The 24305-nt window shown below is 35.0% G+C and overlaps 2 protein-coding genes across 3 annotated transcripts in view; one reads left to right on the top strand and one right to left on the bottom strand.

The window, feature by feature from the left end:
- The window catches only part of LOC136033564 (rab3 GTPase-activating protein catalytic subunit-like), a 424515-nt gene that overhangs the window by 195993 nt on the left and 204217 nt on the right, over positions 1–24305 (bottom strand). The gene's annotated exons all lie outside the window — the stretch shown is intronic.
- The window catches only part of LOC136033563 (uncharacterized), a 67764-nt gene that overhangs the window by 38179 nt on the left and 5280 nt on the right, over positions 1–24305 (top strand). Inside the window, exons 4-7 of the mRNA XM_065714321.1 lie at positions 4325–4902; positions 9493–9759; positions 12795–12930; positions 16634–16760. Of these exons, the coding sequence (XP_065570393.1) occupies positions 4325–4902; positions 9493–9759; positions 12795–12930; positions 16634–16760 (1108 nt within the window). The remainder of the gene's footprint in view (positions 1–4324; positions 4903–9492; positions 9760–12794; positions 12931–16633; positions 16761–24305) is intronic.

Consider the following 24305-nt stretch of genomic DNA (forward strand, 5'->3'; position numbering starts at 1 on the left):
CCTTTCTCTGTCCCTATACCCCAAAAAAGATCATACAGGCGTGGCCTAATATAGACCTTTCACAATATATAGTCAGGTCAAGGTAGACCTTTCACAAGTTTTTCTAATCAGAATCGTCGACTTTTATCTAATATATATATATATATATATATATATATATATATATATATATATATATATATATATATATATATATATATATATATATATATATATATATATATATATATATATATATATATATATATATATATATATATATATATATATATATATATATATATATATATATATATATATATATATATATATATATATATATATATATATATATATATATATATATATATATATATATATATATATATATATATATATATATATATATATATATATATATATATATATATATATATATATATATATATATATATATGGTGGCAAAGGGAATTGATCTCTCTTTGCAATACGGGTCCCCAGGATTTGGTCCACCTTGAAGACTGACCATATGGAATTATTGTTCTAACCCAGGTAACTGAATATTTCGTATTATCATTTTGTTAAAATTAAACGATAATTCATTTCAAATATATTTTTAACAGATTATATTTTTATTATCAAAACAGATACTATATTACCAAAATGGAAACACAAGCTTCAATAACCAAGCCCAAGGGCCGGGCACCCGAGCAATGTTTCCTTCTAGAGGGTCTGGAAAGCCAATTTTTGGGGAGCCAATTCGCTTTCTCTAGAAATCCAATTTCCGTGACCCAGTTTACAACGGATTTGTCCGAAACGACAAATAACCTCTGGAAAACTTAAAATCCCCTCTTTTCTTCAAGATCCCTGGTGCTACTACTGAAGTCGGTAGAATTTTCCAAAGCCAAAACCTAGAACGGACGCCCTAGAATTACAAAATATCTATATCCAGCAGAAAATGAAGCGACAAAGACGGGATGAAAACGGACTTGGGAATGTCTGTTGATGATAATCTATACTCCTATCTATTTTTGCCACCTAGCTGAGCGCACCCAGCCGAGTGGAGTGATGCGCTGGATTTACGATTTTTAGTCCGAGAGGGTGCGGGTTCGAATCCTAGTGTACCCAATTATTTGGTTTGAGACGGGGGTCAGTGGCGTGACTCATTAAACTCTACCGGAGTCGATCCAGATCTTAATAGGTACCTGGAGAGATATGGGGAAGGTAAACAGGAAGGGTGTGCAAAAACACAGGATAGCTGTCCCCCATCCCCTCGTTGCACTTCCTCGCTGGAGGACCTTGAGACGGAGATCAGCACCACCGGTTCGGACCTTAAGGGTCTAGTACCGCATCCTTTACCTTTTTTCACATCTATTTATACAGCTTCAAAAATATGAAAAATCTTAATTTTGCAATTTTCTCATATACTTGAAAAATGGACATACTAGGTTTTGGTAGAGGACAGCCGAAAGATGTGTCTTAATAAAAGTTATCTAAAATATTTTTAAAAAGTTTCTTGAAAAAAAACTCCTTTGAATACGGATTTCTCCAAAGGTAGTTTTGTCAATTGTAAGCAAAACATCGCCCACAGAAAAAAAAAAATCGATTTTGATTAGACACAGAAGCCAACAGAATACTTTTCCTTATGTAGCCTCTTTATTTTTCATTAAAAGATATCATTATATCAAAAGTCTAATCCAGGAAGAAAAGCTAAATTTGACTCCTAGCGGAGTCTAGTTTAACTCACACCTAGGGCCGTGAAAATAAGTATTATTAATATTGAATTAATATTAAATATTATTTAATTCTGAACAGACTGAATATACTAGTTGCTTTTTTGTTATATATATATATATATATATATATATATATATATATATATATATATATATATATATATATATATATATATATATATATATATATATTCTCATTGTCCCTTGTGTTCTAACAGCAGACAGTGCTGGGTCCCGGCGGCTTTGCCACCGGGCCCCGCGGGCCCCAGCATGGCACGCGGCAGGCTTCTATATATGTATTCTCATTGTCCCTTGTGTTCTAACCACAGACAGTACTGGGTCCCGGCGGCTTTGCCACCGTGCCCCGCGGGTCCCAGCATGGCACGCGGCAGGCTTCTATATATGGATTTTCATTGTCCCTTGTGTTCTAACCTCAGACAGTGCTGGGTCCCGGCGGCTTTTCCACCGGGCCCCACGGGCCCCAGCATGGCACATGGCAGGCTTCTATATATGGATTCTCATTGTCCCTAGTGTTCTGGGTCCCGGCAACGCTATGTCATTTTTGGATCGAATTGATGATGTAAAATTTGTTGGGCACTTCTTATTAAAACTATCAAGTAATATTTGTTTTATGGTTATTCTACCCCACCCCTATTTTTTTGTGTACATTTATAAATAAATAAAAAATCAATTTAGAATCAGTAGTTGACTTATAATTTTTTTTATAATTAATTGTTATAGTATTTTTTTTTAATCTCAACAGAATTTTATAACCAAAAATCCCCCCTATGTTTTCTTTGCCATTTAAAATTCTAAATCATCAAAACAATCAGTACAATTTTGATAGTAAATAATCAGTAAATAAATCACTGACTATTGCACAAGCTAATTATAACATTAAAATCTATTAAAAAGCTCATGAGAATTACCGTTTACTCTTCGTCTTTTTACCGCATAGGTTTAATTGCTTTATTTAAAATAAACGGTACTCTTTGTATGCTTAAATGAATGTCACCCGGAGGTAGCACTTGTAAAAAAAAAAAAAAAAAAAAAAAAAAAAAAAAAAAAAAAAAATTACGGGAAAAGCGGCTGATGACAAGAAATAACAGCCATCTGCTTCGATTTTGATGCTGTTGTTTTTATCTTGAAAATTTTAACCACAGCCTAGGTAAATACCTCAGTCATGCACATTTTTATGTTCTCCATTGAGGAAGATTTCTTTGTTAAGTGTGGGTGCATTCCCCTTGACTACTCCTTTGCGCGTGCGCAATAGCGAATCTATACACCTTTGCTGCCCTTTGAATCAAGCCTTTGATACGCTATCAGGCAATATCAATAGTTCAGTCCAATAAAAACTGTTCCCCTGTGGCGCTGTGATATGGCCCATTTCTGAAATAAATGCACATGACTTTACACTTACATATGTTTTGGCTGTGCTTTTAACTAACTACAATGAGTAGCAGTATAACCAATTAATTTTGACATAGCAGCTCAGCCAAAAAGACACTGCACCACACAATTAAGCAAATGACTTGTAGATGGCTGCACTAGGTTAAGACTATATGGAAAAGATCAAACTGAGGGGTCCTGACTTCCCGCCACCTAGTGTACATCTAGGGAGGCCACATACGCGACATGGCTCTGTCGCACTTGAATCAGTTATCAAAATGCTTTGCTCACTCCCAAAAACCTTGGCAAACTCCCTGAAATCTATGGGACAGTTCCACCACGCTCGGCATGCGCCACCTTGTGTACACAATTTCTGGGAGAGGGCGACCCCTTGGAACAAAAGGATTTTTGCGGGAAAAGGGTTTCATTTTAAAAAAAAATTACTTCTTGAATAAAACTGCGTTTTTGTAAGCTAGTGTTTCCCTAGGGTCTTTTGTTTCCTGGAGGGTGGGGTCTATCGTAAAATCAGAGATTAGAAGAAAGCTAAAACACACAAGACACAAAATACTATTTGCAAGTTGATTGGCGCACTGAAACGTTACAAAAGGTATTATCCCATCATCATAATTTGCCATTTTGTCTTACATTTTGTGTACTGAGGAGCAGTATTATACTGGATTATTGCTGTTCTTTCTTAGTTTTAACCAAATAAATGAGATATTTTCTTTTCTTCAATACCACCTTTAATTCCTCTTGAAATAAACTTTGTCTTTTTATATAAACTAATGAACCAGTGATAGCCTCGAGTTAATATCAATTTTATCCCTTCTATCTTTCAGATCTTAAATGCTCAGAATCAGAAGATAAATTTCTTTTTCTTGAACTCCAACAATCCAACTAAAGACTTCAAACTGTGAGTGCTCAAAATAAAAAATAATTTGTTTTTTTAATTGGTATTGAAAAACAATCTAAAACAACAGACTTTATCTGCCGTTTTCAGTTAATTTGTCTTCTTCTATGTTGAGGGGGCACCATTTTGGAACAACAAGTCTCTATCTTAGTCTAAAACAATTAAAAAATCTATTTCAGTCTCGTTCAATATTACCATGTTTTTATATCGCTCTTGATTTCCTTTTTAAAGAAGGTTTTTTTTTACATATATATTAGCGAAACAGTGGGTGTCTTGTGCGAATAGTAAGTTTTATGCTTCTGTCTTTCAGATCTTAAATGCTTAGAACCAGAAGATCAACTACCAACGAGAACCTTGACAAGAACTACAACAGAGGATATCACAGAAGCCTCTACAAGAAGAACGGCCGAAACAGCAGCAAAAAAGTTAACCACCACAACTGAGGCAATAGAGGAGGTAGAAGAGAGAAAGCAAGACAATGTTGTAAACGGTTCAGGGTCTTTTTCTGCTGCAAGTATTGTCATTAATGCTAACAAGCCCGAACCACAACGACCCCTTAATCGACCAGCTATGAGCCGACCGACATCACCTTCACGTGCCAATCCACCAATTGTTACTGGGAATCAAAGGCTGCGGCAGAGACCTAGACCGCGCCCTAATTTGCTCCAGGGAGCTCCTTTAGATGACAATGCTGAAGTAGAGAGAGATGTGATTGTTAAGGAGGCGTTTCTACAAGATTCATCTGTTGTAATACAGTGGGACTCGGACACAACAAATATTCTTGGATTTCGAGTAGTTTATAGACTATTTGGTGAAAATACATTTCAACCTGGTCCTCCCTTGGATCCAAATGAAAGGGAATTTAAAATCAAAAATGTTCCATCTCAGGTAAATTTTTAATTTTTCTGATCAAAAAACAATTTATACATCAAAAGAGAAAATAATAATAAATTATTATTTATTTATAAATAGGATAATTATAAGGGTAAAAATAACAACAGACAGTTCTTGAATTAGAAACAGAGGGGACTTCTAACCAACACTTACAAAACAACTGCTAATAACTTAAGGCGCCAAGGATATGAGTAGAAATACAATTTTTGCCCCTGGACATCTTAGGTCTATCCATAACTGAAAACCACGTTTTTTTAAGATTCTTATTCTGGCTATTTCATGACTATGAAGTTTTTAGGGCATTAACAAATTATGTCGTGTTTCGTGAGATGTTATCGTCATAGTTTTCCGAAACAGTTGCAACAAATATTTTTTTCATATTTGTGAAGAATTGAAGTAAAAGCATTTATATTCTCGAATTTGGAATACAAAAGAAATTTTTTTTTTTACAAATTTTCTTAAGGTTTTCAGTTTATTCTTCCTCCATGATCAGATTACTTAACTGTCATATTTCTTCTGCTGTAAATTTCTATTTTTCGGACGACTAGGTAAAATCACAAAAAAAAAAATGATTACATGAACAATGCAAAGGCCAATTTGAAAAAGTTAATAAAACAAACAGTGCCACAAAATTTGAAAAAATGATCGTTGCTGGTTCTCATTTTAATGTACCAATAGCTTTATGGTGAAAAAAGTAAGATTGTTGTGGTGCTCACTTGCATGGACACCAAGAAGGGGGGGGGGGTGAATCTCCTTGGAAGAGAAGAAGTCATTTAATAGATGTACCAAAATCTAAAAATGAGAAATATTCCCATGTGAGTCTTGGTGGGAACAATATCCAGGTAGAATTTACCTCACTTCCTCGGGATTTCTGGGGATCCAATGGGCGGGTAATGGCTCTCCATGGAAAACAAGAAAACATTTTTAAATGTAAAAAAATTGTAAGAACAAAGCTTCAGGTAGTGGCTTCGAAAAAATTGTTCAGAGTTTGACGGGATAAAAAGTGTATCGTACTTTTGTATACGTTACCGTGAATGTTCAAAATTGGTGAATGTCGACGTTCACCGCTGAATATCCAAAATACTTTTTGTTTCTCCTTGGATTTTGTCAGGATTGCCAGTCAACTTTTTCATTTTTATGCAAGGTTTGATGGTAACATGTTAGGTTTGGTTAGGTTTTTAACCCATTTCTGACATTTATAATCTAATTTAACATAATTTAACTTTTACCATCAAAGCTTGCATAAGACTGAAAAAGCTGATTCATAAAGCTAATTGAATTCAAGAAGAGAAAAATAGAATTTCGGACATTCACCGGTGAGTGTCGTCATTAACTAGACTTTGGACATTCACAGTAATGTATATAAATTCTTATTTTTGAAGAATATCGCTGGGACTGTAAAAATTTGGGGCCAATAAATTTACCAAACGCAAAAACGAAAAAAATAAAAAGCAAACTTTGTAATATTAATCAAGATATCTTGAGTCTATTTTTTGAACAAAAATTAATGTAAGTAAACATGTTATTTAAGAATACAGACAAATGTATGTCTTACAATACAAAGACTCTATTTTTGAATAAAAAATGCCCCTCCACCCAAAAAAAACGAAGTCCAATAACTGCTCAATTTTTACCCACAGCAATATTTTGCTGCCAGAGTTCACTTTTAAACCCAAAGGCAATCCATAGTATGCTATGTTTAAAATCTTTTAAGAATGATTTTAGTCGTTAAAAAGGTGAAAAACATAATTCATAATGCAAAGATTTTGTAAACTAAGGAAAGTATGACAAACATACTCCTGGTCAAATTTCTCTTGTGTTTTTTTTTTATCTTCTAAGAGATTTAAAAAATCTTATGAGAATCTGAGATTCTCACTATCATTATTTAGGGTCGTATTATGCAAATAAATAAATTTGTTAATCACTATATCAATATTATTGTTTCTGAAATCTTGCTATATCACGCTAAGGAAACATTCGCCTGTAGGACAAACTACAAAGCATTTCTGTCTTATATCGTAAATGGCTAAGAGAGAATGTCCCCTCTTATATTACTGTTGCTAGTTATTGTTGCTAATTTAGGTTTCTAATTTGTTTTTTCTTATTGTTGTTGAAAATTACTGTTGCTAATTTGAATTCATATCCTTGTTATGCAGCCATCCGAAACAAATAGGAAATAAACAAAATTAACCGATGTTTCTTGCATGAAATCTGTGCAGGGTATGTACTTTCACACGAAAATGCCAAGACGCAGTTAATTTAAAAATAAAAATAAACATGGTTATTCTGCTGACTAAAGGACAGTGGCGTAAATTCACGAAAATGTGGGGGTGTGAGGGGAGGTATTTTTCAAAATATAGGTGGGTGTAATTTTTAGAATCTAGGGGGAGCAATTTTCTGGTTTCTTCAATTTTTTCTATGACAATATCAAAAAAGCCATATTTCAATGGAAATACAAAAAAAGACTTTGTTTCAAAATCTAGGGGAGGAGAGAGGGGGATTGCCGCCTGATTGCCAAAAGGAGCAGGGAACTAATAACAGCAAACCTCAAGTAAGTCTAGGACAAAATGAACGGCATCTAATGTTACCTCTAAATGCAAAGGCTAATCACACTTCTTAATGTTTCCCTGTCTCAGTGTGCATAGCTGGTAAAAGGGCATGTTTCAATGGAAATACGACATAAAGGTATTATTCGAAATGAAGGGTGGGGAGGTGTACAACCCCAATTAACACCATTACTAAAAGGGAATTGGAAACTAATAACAATAAACCTTAAGTAGATCTATGAACATCTAACGCTACATCTAAATACTAATGCTGATTATGCTTTTTAATGTTACTCTGTCCCTGTGTCCATAGCTAGGGTTGTGACCTGTAGCAGGAATGTGCTATTCTAGCACTATGTTATCATGTTTAGCACTGTAGCACATGCTACATTGAATGTAACACTGTTTTTTCCTTTATGAATTGAATATATAGGCATATTAAACGCAATTACAGGATTTATCTTATATTAAAATATATGTCAGCACATTTCTATGCATGACATTAGTCTAAATACCATTAAATATATATGAGTGTGCGCGCATATTTTCCCATTCAGCACTCTGATCAGCTATATTTTTATTCAGCTACATTGAAAAAGATTAAAAAACTGACCTAAAAACTATGCGCAACAAATTCGTTGACAGTAGCATCGAAAATTGCTGTGTAGTACGCAAATTTGGGAATTGTGTTACTTTAAAAACTGATCGAGGTGGCAATCCTGTGCATAGCCAGTAATACCACTGCTGCCTCCGGGGCTTTTGATATGGATATAGGGCGTTTCACTAATGTTTTATTCAGACGAGTAACACCACTCTGTCTATGGTGCTACTTGTTTTAAGTCCTGTTACACCAGGTTAAAACACCAAAACTTCGTTTACATTAAATTAGTGATTCTGGCAAGAGAATAGCCAAAGTATCCCATAAATCTCCTTATTTTCTAAAATGCTTTTATAAGTCACTTTATTTTGGCAAATTTAATCCCTTCCCTAATTACATACCACCGCTTCGTGCCCAACCCCGTTACCGATACCGAGCAAAATAATAAAACTAACTATTAGAATCTAAATTTCTCTACTCACAACTTTCCTAATTAGGGCTTTAAACCTATTAAGAGTTTCCCTTTAATCAATTCCCCATATTCTTTGACCTGGTAACGAAGCTGATTCATAAAGCAAATTGAATCCAAGAAGAGAAAAAAAGAATTTCTGACATTCACTGGTGAATGTCGTCATTAACAAGATTTCGGACGTTCACAGTAATGTATGTAAATTCTTATTTTTGAAGAATATCGCTGGGACTGTAAAAATTCAGGGCTAATAAATGTACCGGCGATTACCAGGGATTACCAATAAAGACCTGGGAACAAATTGGGTCAGCAGCTTTTTCTTAAATATGGTATTTACCGAAGTATGTACTGCATTGTAGAAATGTCTAAAACAATCCTTAGAATTAATCAAATCAGTAAGCTTGTCCATTTTGAACCCCTTTTCTGATCCTTTTCTTTTTTCCCCTCCCCGTTTTCCTTTTCTCTTTCCCCCTTGAAATGAATTTTAGCAATATATTAGATTGTTTTATGTCAGACCGTGAATACCATTGATGCATATTTGTGAAGTGTTTATGTATTTTCTGTCTTTAAAATTAGACGAGAATCATGTTAATTTTATTAATATGGTACAAATTAGGACGAATTATTAGTGTCCTAAAAATTTTCAATTTTTAAAAGCGGGGGGGAGTAATTAAAAGATACTTGCTAAAAAAGAACATAATTATCAATCCAGCGTTATTAAAGAAACTAGGCCATTTTTACATGATTGATTTTGAAAACGACACATTAAGATCTTGAATATTCCTGATCCCCAACTTACAAGTTACAACCAACGATTTCGCAGCCCGGCCTCGAAATCGGCTTGCAATAAATATCTTTATACTTATATATCTATCTATACATTGATCAATAGAGCAGAAATGTGTTTTATCATTTCATAGATGACGACATTTGACAAAAAAGGAAAAAAATTGACCTCATGTTTTTTTTAGGCCTGCATCATAGTATGCGTTGTATCACTAGAAGAGAGAAATGTGTCCCCCGATACTGTCCCATTTAAACAATGCCGTGAAATACGAACTAATGAAGCTTCCGGCACAGGTTCAGCGTCATCAACAGATAAGATCATAATTGGTACAAGTGCCGCAATTTGCGGAACTGTCGTCATTGCAGTTGTTGTATTCATTGCTTGCACAAGAAAGAAAATTAAATGGGGGAAAAAAGATGGGCTACCAGCTATTCTGTCAAATGGAACTCAGGTAAGATTAAATTTTATATTCCGCTTAATTCATGTGTCTAGTCTGTGAATTATTAGCGACATTCAGGCACGCATGTAGAAATTTCTTCCACAGGGGAGGATACTACTTTGAGGAAAATAACACAAAAAAAATATGAATCTTACAGGGCATTATAGCAAATTTTGTAAAAATAAAGAAATTTCAGGTAGGTGCAGGCCTGAAGGCCGCAACATTGCATATATGCCCGACCATGTCTTGAATGCACATATGGCCACGTTTGAGTGGACGGGATAGAATATTTTTCAGGTGAACGGACTTGGTCAATAGTAAATGGATGACCACAGGGTTTCATGAAGCTACAAGTCAAATAAGAACAAGATTTATCATCTTTAGACAAAGCCTTTATTTATTGTGGGGGGGTGGCAGGGATGGGATGATAATTTCGTAAGCCACATTAGCTTGTCATAAAAAAAAGTGAAGAAACAAAGATCGAGATTTTTTTTTTTTTTAACACCGATGGAAATGTGGAGCGAAAAAAGCAAATATTTCAGGAGAACAAACGCCCCTCTTCTTCAGAGCTATGAAAAAATTTCTTCTAATTTTCTGATACTGGCGAGTGGCTCACCTTGGAATCAGTTTTCTATGTTATTAAAGTCTTAATTCTGCCAATTTCGGAATTTATTCATTTGTCACTACTCTTGGTTTTAAGCGTTGTTCGGTTTTTAGATTTTTAATTCTTCCAATTTTGGTTTTTATTTGTTTTTCCTTTTGACTTTCCGTGTTGCTTGGTTTCATCCAAGTTGTTTCGTCCACATGTTTTAGCATTTTCTTCTAATTTGTTTATACTCCTAAAGAAGAAAGGTGGTTATCCTCCCAAAATATTCCCTTTTTTCGTCCAGTATTTCCGTTGGCCTTAAAAAAAACCCATTCTCGATCTTATTTCTTCAAATTTGTTTTTATTTTGGCAGGGATGACTCTGAAAGTATCCCCCTGGAGAAGGTTGTTTTATTTTGTTACTAAAATTAAAAAAAAGAGAAATATGGCCCTACACGAGGGAAGGGTAAGGAGTTTGGTGTTTATCGTCGATTGTAAGATTTAGGGTATTTTATAATTTTATTTTAACGCAATTTCTGGCCTTCTGCTTGTCTCTTACCCTATTTGTGACTATTAAGCTAAATTAAAAACCATATAAACAACAAACGTATGGTTGTTCAAAGTGTGTCCTGAATTGGCTACAGCGTTTTAACCCACAAACTTAAGGCCTTAACTTGAATTAGAATCATTAAACCAAAACAGCTATTATAAACAGAAGTAAAAATTCAATAAATGACCATGTTTTTTTTACAATCTAACAGCTGGTGGTAACGAACTGTCAGCAGGAACAAATCTCCAGCATTTTTATTGGAGAGGGGGCAAGATGGATCCATATCTGAATAGTCAACGGGCATGGGCTATAAAAAAATTCTCTTCAAGTTATTGGGGGACAACTGTCCCCCTTGCCCCCCCCCCAAACGACACCCCTAACTGTCAGTGAGAAGCGACTCGGCCCAATAGTAACCGAAATTCTAAAAGACGGAATTTTGATAGCAATAGATACATCAAAAGGATCAGATTTTCATGCTGATTCTAAAGCATGACTTTCTGTCCCAATTCTTCAAGAATTGGGCCAAACACAAGGTCGAACACAAGGGGCGTTGGATTTGAATGGTAAGTATCTTCAAAGAACTTTAAGGCTTTAGCGTAAATAGCGAGGGTAGAATAGAGTAAATAGCGAGGGTAGAGGAAGGGGCAGCCCCCCTCATATATGGAATGATTCCCTTTCGTATTAATTTTTAATGTTGCTCCTTGCTTTCAGTTGAAAAAACTTTTTTATTTTAACAATACACTAAAAACAAATATAAACTAGGACATTTCATTTTAAATTGTTGAAGGCACTTGAAAACAAGAAACAAAAGACCAGCTAAATCCGATCATGGATTAATTTAAGATCCGCTGAATCCGTTCAAGTTCCTATCATAGTTCTTATATAGTCATAGTTATAATCATTATATTATGTAGTTATAGTCATAGTTCTTTTATTTATCATTTATCGTTCTTTTCTGTTTATTATTAAGAGATTGGTTATTAGTATTGATGAGTTGATGAGAGATTGGTTATTAATTATTGATTTTTTTTTCTTGATGTTTCGTTTGTAGTGAATTAATAGCTAGAAAAAGAGTTTTACGCACCCACCCAGTCGCAAGTGCTTTTGTATCTTTCTTCAGGCGGGTACTTGCATATTAGTTAAATGCATATGATTTATAAATAAAGTGAGCTGAACTGAATATGAGCCTGAATATGTCTTATATGCGCATACACCCAATTTTTGAAGGGAGGGGATAGAATAATGTTTCAGGCGCATAAACTTTCATTCGATTAAGATCCAAGGGACGACCGCACGGTTTTATAAAATTTCAAGTCTAAAAGAATATTCTTCAAAATTTTTCCTAAAGTGGAAACAGCGACTTTACATCTAAACTTGGCCTTAGCTTGACATCTAAGCAGCTATAACAGCCACATAAAAAATGCAATGAATAGTGTGTTTTTTACAGTTAGACACCAAAAACTACACAGAGGAACATTTCGTTTAAATCTGTCAAAAACGCTTTTTAGAAAAGTAACAAAAGAACTGCTGAACGCACGTTTTTGCATGCCGGTTGTCCTTTCGTGCAACATGCAAACGGCTTCAGTTTATTTTCCACTCGTGTCTCTTTAGAACCAAAGTTGAAAAATCCGTTCCTCTGGCAAAATTTAGTTTAAAATGAATGAAAGCTTCTTGTAAATGTATTGGTAGAAACATAATATGTTGGAAGTCCAAGGTTTTTTTTAGAAAGTGTCTAGAAGTAATTCAGCGAATTTTGTTTTGCGTCCTTTCGTGCGACTTGCAAATGGCTTCATTTTATTTTCCGTTTGAACATTCACACGAGTTAGTATACCATGTGGCAGTAAGTAATGCTTAGGAAAGCACTGTAGCTTTACTTGACATGGGTCTATTTTTTTTATTTTCGATTTGACAGACAACTACTACAACTGCAAACTCAATCGCTGGTGGACCAACTGCCTCATTAGCTGGAATTGGCATTAATGTGAATAGCAACCAAAAAGACTGGGATCAGTTATCTATGTACAGCGCCAGAAGCGTCGGAAGATCAAGTAAGTCTTGAGTTTGACCAAGTTAAAGTAGAAGAAGCCCCCCTTAGAAGGGGGAGTCTTATCTACAAAATTTACTAGCCATGTCAAAATAAAGGATTTTCTTTCCCTTCAGAACCATGGAGAAAGAGGGGGGTAATTAATCTAGTGCAAGCATGTGTAACATAATTTTTCATATCACCTAGTGAAGAACAAACCACGATCCATAGTAGCCAAGATTTAATAACACGTCTAAAAAAAGTATCTAATGAGAAAAACAGTCATGTGTACCTGACTCTGTAATGGTAACTATTATTTCGATAAGTCTTAATGGTAAAATGTTATTTGAAATCAAATTTATGGAAATTTTAAAAAATAACCTGAAACCCCTGAAAATCGCGTCGGATCGAAACAAAAATTGAACCAGTAGAATCGCCATTGACGAAAACCTAACCATAAAGATTAATCGCTTTGCAACAAGGTTTCTAAGTTCAGGAATAAAAAAGACGGGGATCAGTTATCTATTTACAGCACTGGAAGCGTAGGAGGATCAAGAGACCTAGCTAAAAACACAATATTTATCACCATAGGCACACAAACATGCAATCCTTAGGAAGACAGGAGGAGGGTATAAAATTCACTAAGCCATTGCAAAAAACTAAGGACTTTCTTCCCTTCAGGGGGGGGGGTCTTTATGTACAGTAGCAGAATCTATGCATTGTAGCTTGATTTCCGTGCGCAAAAAAATAGTATTCTTGAAATTAAAATGACGAGTACAATTAATCTTAGTAAATCTTGATGAATTTTCCACCATTCAATCTTCTAAGAGAATAATTGAGACTGTGACCTGTGCTTACAACCCCCCCCCCCCCGGAAACGCCTAGAACCCTTTGAGACAAGTAAACTTTTGTTTGAATAACACAGGAATAAAATACTACCAAGTATTTATCTAAACCCATTCTACTGACCGCAAAACTATGAATATAAGTAATTCCACATATAAGATGACCAATCCTCAAGTAGCTATACCACCCTAAATTATTATTCATGGATAAACCACTTTCACATAAATTATGGATAACTGAGGTTTATCCTAAATAAATAAGGAATCAACATATTCACTGAAATTTTATGTCTGGTAGGTCGTTTTTCTTAGTTTTGTATCAGGGTCACTATAAAGCTTGTGGCACCACTATTTTAAGCAACCCCCTTTTCTATTCTACTATTCACTTGCTATATTGCATATGGCACAAATAATTTGAGTCATGTATATCATAGCTTTTTGCATGTCGCCCCGCTCTTTACGCTAAAGTTTTTTACTCTTTTAAAAAGTAGAGTTGAGAGAAAGAGTCAAAGTTTAGCGTAAAGAGCGAGGCGTTGAGGAGGGAACAGCCTCTTTCATATACGGAGTAATTTCTGTTCGTTTTAAGTTTTAATATCGCTCCTTACTTTCGGTTTTTATTTAATTTCTTAATAAGTTCAAATGTCCCAAATTTCAATGAGTGAGACCCTTCATTATACGTCAAATCTCCTCCTCGTCAATCTTGTCTCCTTTACACGTCAAATACTTGAGTGTCATGCCGTTTTGGTATCTTGCCCTCTCAAAACAGTTAAGGTAATCGCATTTATGCATAAAATGCTTGATTAACCCTCCCGTTTGGTGTTCTGCCTTCTCCAAACGGTTCAAATAGGTCTATAAATTTTCCTTGAAGGAAAAGCTTCCTATATCGTCATTGTTTATTGAGCTATTCTTACTATTCCTGAGCAAAAAGGGGTAGATGTTTGGTGATATTTCGCTAATAATAGTTTCCAAGACCTTTGAACTAATTACTTCTTCTCTACTAAATTTTATCCCCTTAGGCCTTGCCTCTCTTGTTCTGCCACATCCCTCTGTGACTATCTCTGTGACCCCCCCAAAAATTAACTTTTCCCTTGTCATTTTCCTGCCTTAGACCTTGCCTCCCTCGTTGTGCCAAATGTAAATCCCCATTCTTATTGAATAAAATGGTTGAGAGAAATGTATAGTAAAGTTAATTTAAACAAGTGACCCCTTTATCTTTTCGTAGCGCTTTTTTTATTTTTGTTTTGATGTGTAGTTTTATTTATGTAATCCTGACATACATTTTGTGTAAGTTATTTACAAAGTATTTTAGCTTATTTTTATTTATATTCATTGATAGCTCTTTCACTATTTCCAAAATATTTATTACCATCAAAAAAATTGAAGTATTATCTTCTTTAAGACAATCTTAGAAAATGAGGAAGTATCATGTCTCAACTTTTGTTTCAAACTAGGAAAATATCTATTCTTGCAATCAAATTCATTCTGTGACTACTTTTTCTTTAGTACAACTGTTTACTACAACAGAATATTTATGAGTGAGATTTAAGTCGTGTCCTAGCAAAATAGCAGCCCAACTTGATTGCCATAGGCTGTGTCACAAATAGTAACAAATAACCCATGAAACAAATTCACCGGTTTCAACTGAAACATAAAAATTAATATTATATTTATCACAATACAATTGTCATACCTTATCTACTAATCATATAATGGAACTCACAGATGTTTTACATAAGTGCACGTTTTACGATGTAGGCTTCAAATACTATTTTTATTTTTTTATCATCATTCATTTCATTCAGTCATTCACAGCTGCAAAACAGTTATAAATAAACCGTTACAGCATTGTACGTTTTGGTGCGCAAGACATTCAGAAAACTAAAGCAGCTAAAATTCAGACGAATTATTTGAATCAATTGACAAGATTAAATTATTTTATAAGCACAGGTGTCAAATGGGTATAAGGGGTAGAATGGGCCCTGCAACCCGAGTCACCCCCTTAGATTTTGTAAAACACCTGTTTTTTTTGTGTTGTCATTGCAAAATGTCCAATTCTCAGTATTTTCGTTGAAAAAAAAATTCCCCCCTATATTTTGCAAACTAAAATTACCTTCTCCATAGATTTTGACCAATCAATGCTAAAATTTTTAAGAATGCTGGTCTCCAATGGTGTAATATTTTACCACTCATTCCAAATTTACAATTTTCACTAGCTGAATTTGCAACCTCATTTTCTTTTGCAGCACATACAGTGCAAAAACAATTTTCAACTTTTAATTCCAGTCCTATTTTTAGTTTTATATACAAATTTATTTATTAAACAGGAAACAGAAACAACAATGACTGACTTCCAGATTTTGCTGAAAGTTTGGTATAAATAAAACATGTACCAGCTGATACAATCGAGAGAATACAACGAATTTCGATAAGAAAATCTATAAGGGTTGCCAAAACCAGAAAAATCAACACAACTCAAAAATCTCCTAGCTTTTACATAAACACAAACATTCTACTTCAATCCCCCACTCCCTGCCTAGGAAGGCCAAAAATACAGAGAACGTGCAATATTCGGAAAAAAATGTCATTTTTACAATGGATAAAATATGACAATACTTTCGAAACCTCCACTCGCACCCACTGGCAAATAATCAGTGGGTGTTAGTGGGTGTAGATCTTTAGCAGAACCTTTGCTTTAAAAAATGAGTTAGTCAAAATGTACGTATCTGTTCTTGTAATTCAATACATGTAAGACGGTTAAAGAAGTAGAAATGTCTTGACTAAAATAATCACTAACTACAATTACTCCTAACCACTTAATAAATATCAATTTAAAATATGTCTGAATTATTCAGAAATCTTAATTTTTAATAATTTTATTTTCAGGGTCAATGAGCGGTGGGATTTTAGACGAAAGATCACAAATTGCACAGCAACAGTATAATATGAACAAACTTGCAGCACAGCAAAATGGTCTTGCTTCTCTTGGAGTTGGGCCAAACGGAAGGCCACGGTAATTATTGTTTATTTATCTATTGTTAAGAGACTTCTTAAATGCTAGATTCACAGTAATGACAGTTATTTAGTAGTTCTGAAACGTGGGCATAACGAAGACAGGATTAAGATGCACGAGATGTTTTCCAGAGGAATCGCCTAATGTTAGTTTTAGACGAGAGGGCACCTACTTTCAGAAACCACGTGCACCAGGTGGCACCTGAGCGTGACGAAAGTGTGCCAAGCTTGGTGGGAACTATGCCAAAACTGGCGGAACTGTTAGGCACAGGTGGCGTTCTGGATGTACACCTGGTGACGGAATTTCGGAAATCCCAAGATTTCAGGTACTCGTTTTAGTGACTGTATACAGGATTTTCATATTAACGGATTTTTCCGTAGGTCTATGGAATATAATGCCTATTCAAGGACAAAAGAACATAGTTATGGAATCTACGGAATACGGAAAAAGTGGAATCCTATTGAAATTGTTAGGCTTACCGATTCTACCCCATCATCCATATCTACCCCAAATCACCAGAGAATTGTTAATAATTTTCAGTCCGACGTCACCGGGTTGTCATACCAAAACTTGGATAAAATCTGATCTGCAACTCATTTCGTCTGTGGTATCAGACATTGGTAATTTTTTTATCAGGGTTTAGGAATAAACCTTTACAAACAAAAAAAGTTTGGAGAACCTTACTAAACAGCAACAGAGAAAAGATTCAAATCTGAGCGAAATTCAATCTTGTTAACTGTGAAAGATTAGACCGCAAAAGCCGGGTTTTCGCAGTCATATACAAGCCACGAGACTGTTGTAGCACCTAGTGACTTAAGCTCTGTCTTCACCATGGCTTTTCCCTCAGTCCCCTGTCCTCTACGACTAGGTTTGATTCGGATTCTGAAGACACAAAATATTTTTCTGAAACGTTGATTTTGTACAAATGGCACAATTTTGGGTTTAAATTTTTTTAAACCAAAGGAACATTAGTGACTATCAACAACGATTTTGTATATATAACTCAGGTTAGCCCAATTGTAGCTCAATTTAGCTCTGCTTCTTTGGGGTGTTGAGGTTAAGGCTCTTTAAATCGTCATTAAATATACAAAATAAAATTAGCTCATAGCTGTTTACTAAAAAAAATTGCCAGCCCATATCCTCTTCGATATTAAGTAGACCTGAAAAACCTTAATTAACAGAAAACTGCCTAATTAGCAAAAAAAAAAAAACAGATATCACGTCAATAGTAATTTGTTTGCAAATCTAAATGTATTAAAGCAGCGATAATTAAAATACTCTGTGAAATAGCTGGTTCTTAATTCAGCATATTTATTTTGAATTTCTCACACATAATTTCACCGATTAAAAAAGAAGAAATTTCACATCTGACAGATTGGCAGCACAGGCAAGCACATTAGGCAATCGAAGAAGTACAAAAATGAAAGTTAGACATACTTGAAATGTTCAGATTATTAAAAAAATATTAATTAATGTATATATTACTCCAAGCATAAATATAATGTTCGTCTATCCTTTATAAGTAATTATATATATATATATATATATATATATATATATATATATATATACCATATATAGGCTATATATATATATATATATATATATATATATATATATATATATATATATAATATACCATATATAGGCTATATATATATATATATATATATATATATATATATATATATATATATATATATATATATATATATATGTATACCTAATATATTGCTACCACTTACTTGGTCCTTGTCCAATGCCCCCTACCCCTCGACATTTTTCTCTTAAAAATATTTAATATTAAAAGCGTTTCGCAATTATATAAATTATGTTAGTCATAAAGACAAACCCTCATTAATTACCCTTGTTTTAACTTCAAACAAACCTCTGATATGTCTTTTTTATGTCATTATGTCATTCTGATAAGCATTTTTATTGGGGGGGGGAAGAGGGGTCCATATCCGGATTCAAGGGGCACGGGATATATAATAAATTTTTTCTCTACATTATTGGGGCAGGGGGCAATTTCCCCCTTGGCACCACCACCCCCTCCCTCCAAACGCTGCCTCTGTGGGGGAGAGATTAAAGGGCTGGACAGAGGTATCCTTTTTTAAGCCAAACGCTGATATTTATTCAATACGAGCTTTTTATTTATTCACTATGTATTTATTCATTACGAGGTATTTATTCAATACCCGCCTTTTAACTAGGATTTCTTATTAGATTGAGTATTTCATTATTAGAGCACTAGAGTACAAGTATATTAGAGTATTTTGGAATATTTTCTATGTAGGATTTTAGGAGTTACATAATACTACTACTACTAACAGCTCAGTGTAGTGCCAAGCCGCCCGAGGCCAACAGCTACGCAAGCTCCTCCCCCACTCCAAACTACAAAAAAGCGTCTCTCTTTACACCCTCCCGAGAAGTTCCGATTTCCATTTAATCCTTCCTTACGACCTCCTCTCACCTAACTCGGGGACGACCTGCTTTTCGTTTGGTCCTATATGGTTGGCCGAAAAGCACAATATTAGGAAATCTGTCATCCTGCATTTGCAGAACGTGTCCTTGCCCTAGCCCTACCTTGCCCTAGAAAACGGGATCAAACCACATTTGTCGAAGAGGTTACTGCTTGAAATGCCGTCAGTTGCATACAGTTCCCAAGTTCACTTATTATGTTCACTTAAGTAATTCACTTAATATGCTACTTAATGTTTTTCCCAATCAAATTATCTTCAGGGACTTTCTATAATTAAAAATTTTAAATAATTTGGCCAAAATGCACTACATTTACTAGGAAAAAGCCAGCTTATTATTCCCTCATATACCCCTTTGTACCATTCCTCATCTACCCATCATGTACATGTACATCATGTCATGTATCCTCATGTACTCATGTACCATTAAAACACTGGAATAAATACAACGGCTGTCTTGCCTTAAAGTCTTTCAAATGATTAAATCAGGGTTACCACCCGGTGAAAACAAAAAAAAAATACTATATTCTAGGGATTTTTTGGTTGATTTAGTGATTTTCTTCAATAATCTAGTGATTTATGTGCTGATTTGGTGATTTTTTTTTTGTTTACGCAATATAAAAAACCTCTAGTGATAAATCACTAGCTGTGGAAACCCTGGATGAAATAGAATGAGTGTTTGCATTGATAATAAAAATATAGGTTTTAGGTTTTATTTGAGCCCAACGAAACGATTCACAATGATTTGACTAGCAGTTAGGTCTAGGAATAAAAAAGAAGTTAATAAATTTTGCTGCTAAGTTTAGACCAGCAAGGTTAAAATTTGAAGTCGAAAAAATTATAAATTACATATTTTTTAATTGCAATTTTTAACAAATTTTGAGAATTTATCGAAGACCGCTTTTTAAATTTATATCTTTGTACCGATATACTTTAGAACTTTTACATGTTGTTTCCTGCAAAAATAATAGCGAAATTAAAGTTACAAGTTAAGTTTCCGTCTGAAAAGTAAGGAAAGGATTAATTTTAATGCAATCTAAAATTTTATCACGATTAAATTCTATAAAAAATAAAATTTATCGTAAAAATTTGCTCTCTTTACTTGAACGCCACTTTTGAAACTCGGTGTTTATCTTCACTTCTTTCATTTTTTAACATAAATGGTCAACTCGACCCATCTAACTCAACTCCCGTTCAATAGATCCCCTATTTGACCCAGCCCTCATTCAACTCAATCAGTGTGCAATTTACCTCCATGTGATTCAACCCTTACTCAATACAATCCCCATTCAATTGAATCCCTGTAAAAGCTTATTTTAGGATGAATGGAGGTTGAGTTGCTTGGGACTAAACAGATCTAAATGGGTAGGTTTTCCTAGGTATAGATCTACCGTTTCAAAGTAAGTAACAACATTAAAAGCACTCCTCAAAGCACTAGAGACCCTTTGAGATTGGAAATCCTAGGACTTCACCCTCCATGTAGCCCGACCTCTGTTCGACACGAACACCATTTAGTTCAATCCCATTTTGTTTAGCATCTGTTTAATTCTCAATCCCCAATGATGGGATTGATCTAAATGAGGTTCCTGTCGAACGGAGGTCGAGCTACAAGGAGGGTAAAGTCCCATGATTCTGAATCTCAAAGGGTCCCTAGTGCTTTTGTTTACATTTGGAAGTTCAAGTCACGAGCTTTTAATCTACGTAATCTATAGTCAAAATATTCTTTATTCCTTGCTTTTTTTACCAGTTTTTCTTTTATAAAAACAGAGGAAGTACAACTATCTCCCTATATTCACTTGGTAATTATTACTCTATATTTTCAATTTGAATAGATTTTACTCCTTTCAAAAAATCACCCCACCATAGACGGTAGAGGATTCATTACTAATAAATCCCTCATTAGCAGTCCCTAAACCATACAGTTAAACTCATATGCATGACTAAATGCCTAATGGTGTACTTAATGAAGATATATCATTGAGCTGAAAGAAAAGAACTGTGACAACTCCCTGGCTACTCCTGGCCGCCCTGGCAACTCCCTGGTAGTTCCCGTCTTTCAATACTCAGAGCCACTGCAACATTTTACAGTATTCCTTTGTGCTGGTATTGCTAATGAAGAAAAAAGTAATGATAGATAAGCCAACTACCAATTAGCATAGATGACAGCTTAAAGTCTGTTTTATTGAGAGCCTTCATTCTTGATTCATTCAAGAATGAATGAATCAAGAGAGTTCATTCTTGATTATGTAAGTTTAATAGGAAATGATGTTTCTGTAGCTTTAGTTAACTAAATGGGAATCACTTTTGCGTGATTTGCGTGAAAAAAGAAAAACGATTAATCACAGGAGACTCAGTTTTGCAAAAAATAATTGGTTTTCACAAAGTTTGATCAGCAAGTTTCTGTTTTTTTTTTTTTGTTTTTTTTTTTTTTTGCTACCGTGAGATAGAAAAAATTGTGGCGACCAATCGTTTGTTCAACCAAACAGCGTGGCTTAGAATGGTTTATAATGGTCTATAATCTCCACTTTCTTTCTAATATAAACTTCAAACTATTTAAAACAAAATTTGACTAAAATACTATTTTCAAGCATAAACTTCAAATTATTTCTGAGCTATTTTCAAAAACATATTTGGAAGGCTAAAGAGGAGATGTCTCCATTTTCTTAGAAATAATCTTCTGCAGATTATAGTCTCATTTGTGCACTAGGAATCAACAAATTCGTCACGAAACACGACGAATTCTTCCACAACGAGGATGTACCCGTTATCTCCCAATTCGCTTTTCACTAGCACAACTTCATTTAATTGTTAACACAAAAAAGAGTTAGCTTGGACTTGTTACTTACAAAAACAAAAATATAATATATATTTTCGTGTTTTACGCAATCTATTAGAGAATGAACCATATGAACCATAATGTCAATAATAATACCATAATACCATAATATAATTCAATCATAATACCATATGAACCATATGAACCAATGAACCATAATAACCGAAAATTCAAAAACGTGCTTTAAAAACAAAAATGTCAAGTGAAGAAGAATCAACGTTTCAGCTGATACGGGAATGAGAACTATTATTTCGGCTGATCTTTAGTGAAAGTTTATTGCGAAAACAAGTGTAAGGGAAAGCAAAAAGTAGCCTGAAACCCCTCTAAAATGACGTCAAGTCGAAATGATAACTGCACAGTTGGAATAACCATAGCTGAAAACCTGATATAGGAGAATTTAAGCCCCCTCCCCAACTTGAGCTATAAGGAAAATCCTTTTTTCGCATTGGAAGCAGTGAAGTGTCTCCTTTCTTATTCTCTGGTTTGCCGTCGCCGCTAGTGGGGCACTGAAACATCATAAAGAGATGTTTAAGGGCTCATTAGCCAGAAAATTGCTACATCTAAGGCATTTTATAAACAACAACAGATAATATTAGAATATATATAATTTCATCGCAAGGTTCGCTCAAGCAGCCGAGCGAACCTTACGATGGTTCGGGCACCTGCTTCGAATGCCACCACATCTATCCGCAAAGACGATCTACGACTAAGCGACCTCGCGACCGACAGAAGAAACGTTGGTCCGACAGCCTGTCCGAGTTCTTGACGATGGCAAACATCAGACAGGGCGAAGATAAAATGCTCGCCATGGACCGAAGTGGATGGAGGAGGCAGAAGTAACTTTCTACGCCGAGCAGCGCCCGGCAGGAGACTTAAGTCAAGTCAAGTCAATATCACTCATGATCAAATCAGCAAGAAGTCACGTATCCCCATATTCAATGTTCATTTTTTTATCCTCTAGACCACTTTTATGTGTCTTTTTTCTATAATCCTCAATTATCGATAAAATATCGTCATTTATTGGCATCTTTTTTTTGGGGGGGGGGTGCTAGTGGTCGCTGACGATTGGTTGACTTAATGAGAATATCTGCTTAGAAAATTAAAAGTAGATGGTATTAAAGTTCAAACAAAACTAATCTAATCTGTTTGCTTTACAGTGGCATGTCTTTCAGAAAAATTTAATTGAAACTATCTTTATTTATGCATTAAAAACGTATTCTTTTATCGCGGTAACTGAGTGCATGACCTTCTATATTTTTTTCCAGATGAAGTTTTCTTTATTTTTTATGTTTGAGGAAAAACGGTGGTAACATATGAACACCGTTATTGGAGACAATGGAGACAAAATGTCAAGGAGGCACACTCGTGCCTCTATAAAGAGGCGACCCACGACAATGTTAAGCGATCTTCGGTTCCAGTGGTCGCAGAGGGATGGGGAGGGATGCATTTCGTAGCCCGAGCTCCAACTAAGAAACCTGCCAAATTTCATCCCCCTCCAACTTTTCCTTCATGGGGAAAATCTGGCCGAAAGTTTCGACCCGTCAACCCCAGCCCCCCTTTAACGTTGTCCGATCGGGCTGAAATTCACAAGTTTAGGTCCCCCAGGGCCCAGGAGCTTATCCGCGAAATTTCAGCTCGATCCGATAACTCCTTCCCTGTTTTCCAGAAACCACGCATAGACACTTAAAATTCATTTTCTTTTTTTTCCTCGACGCCTACAGGTCACAGCCGACATCGGATCTGGGTGTACGGAAACTCATTCGATGCGGAATTCTCCGAGTAATTTTCCTGGAAAGTTTCATAGGAAAATCTTAACCCCCCGAAAGTTTCGACCCCCCAACCCCACCCCCCCCCTTTTAACGTTGTCCGATCGGGCTGAAATTCACAAGTTAAGGTCCCCTACGGCCCAGGAGCTTATCCGCAAAATTTCAGCTCGATCCGATAACTCCTTCCCTGTTTTCCAGAAACCACGCATTAGCTACTTAATTAACGCATTTCTCTCCATAAGAGCCCATGTTAATTTGAAATTTTTAAAATTTATTTAGAAGTTATATTAACCAAATGCAAGTGATTAGCTCAGTCGGTAGACCGTGGGACTTTTAATCCTCTGGTTAAGGGTTCAAGTCCCTTACGGGCGGTTTTTTTCACAACATCAAAATAAAAGTGTATAATTTTGATAACACCTGGACAGCTTATCAATTGAGAGATAACAGAATATTAGCTTCTTAT

Source organism: Artemia franciscana, chromosome 12 (genome assembly GCF_032884065.1).
Source record: "Artemia franciscana chromosome 12, ASM3288406v1, whole genome shotgun sequence".
Taxonomy (NCBI): domain Eukaryota; kingdom Metazoa; phylum Arthropoda; class Branchiopoda; order Anostraca; family Artemiidae; genus Artemia; species Artemia franciscana.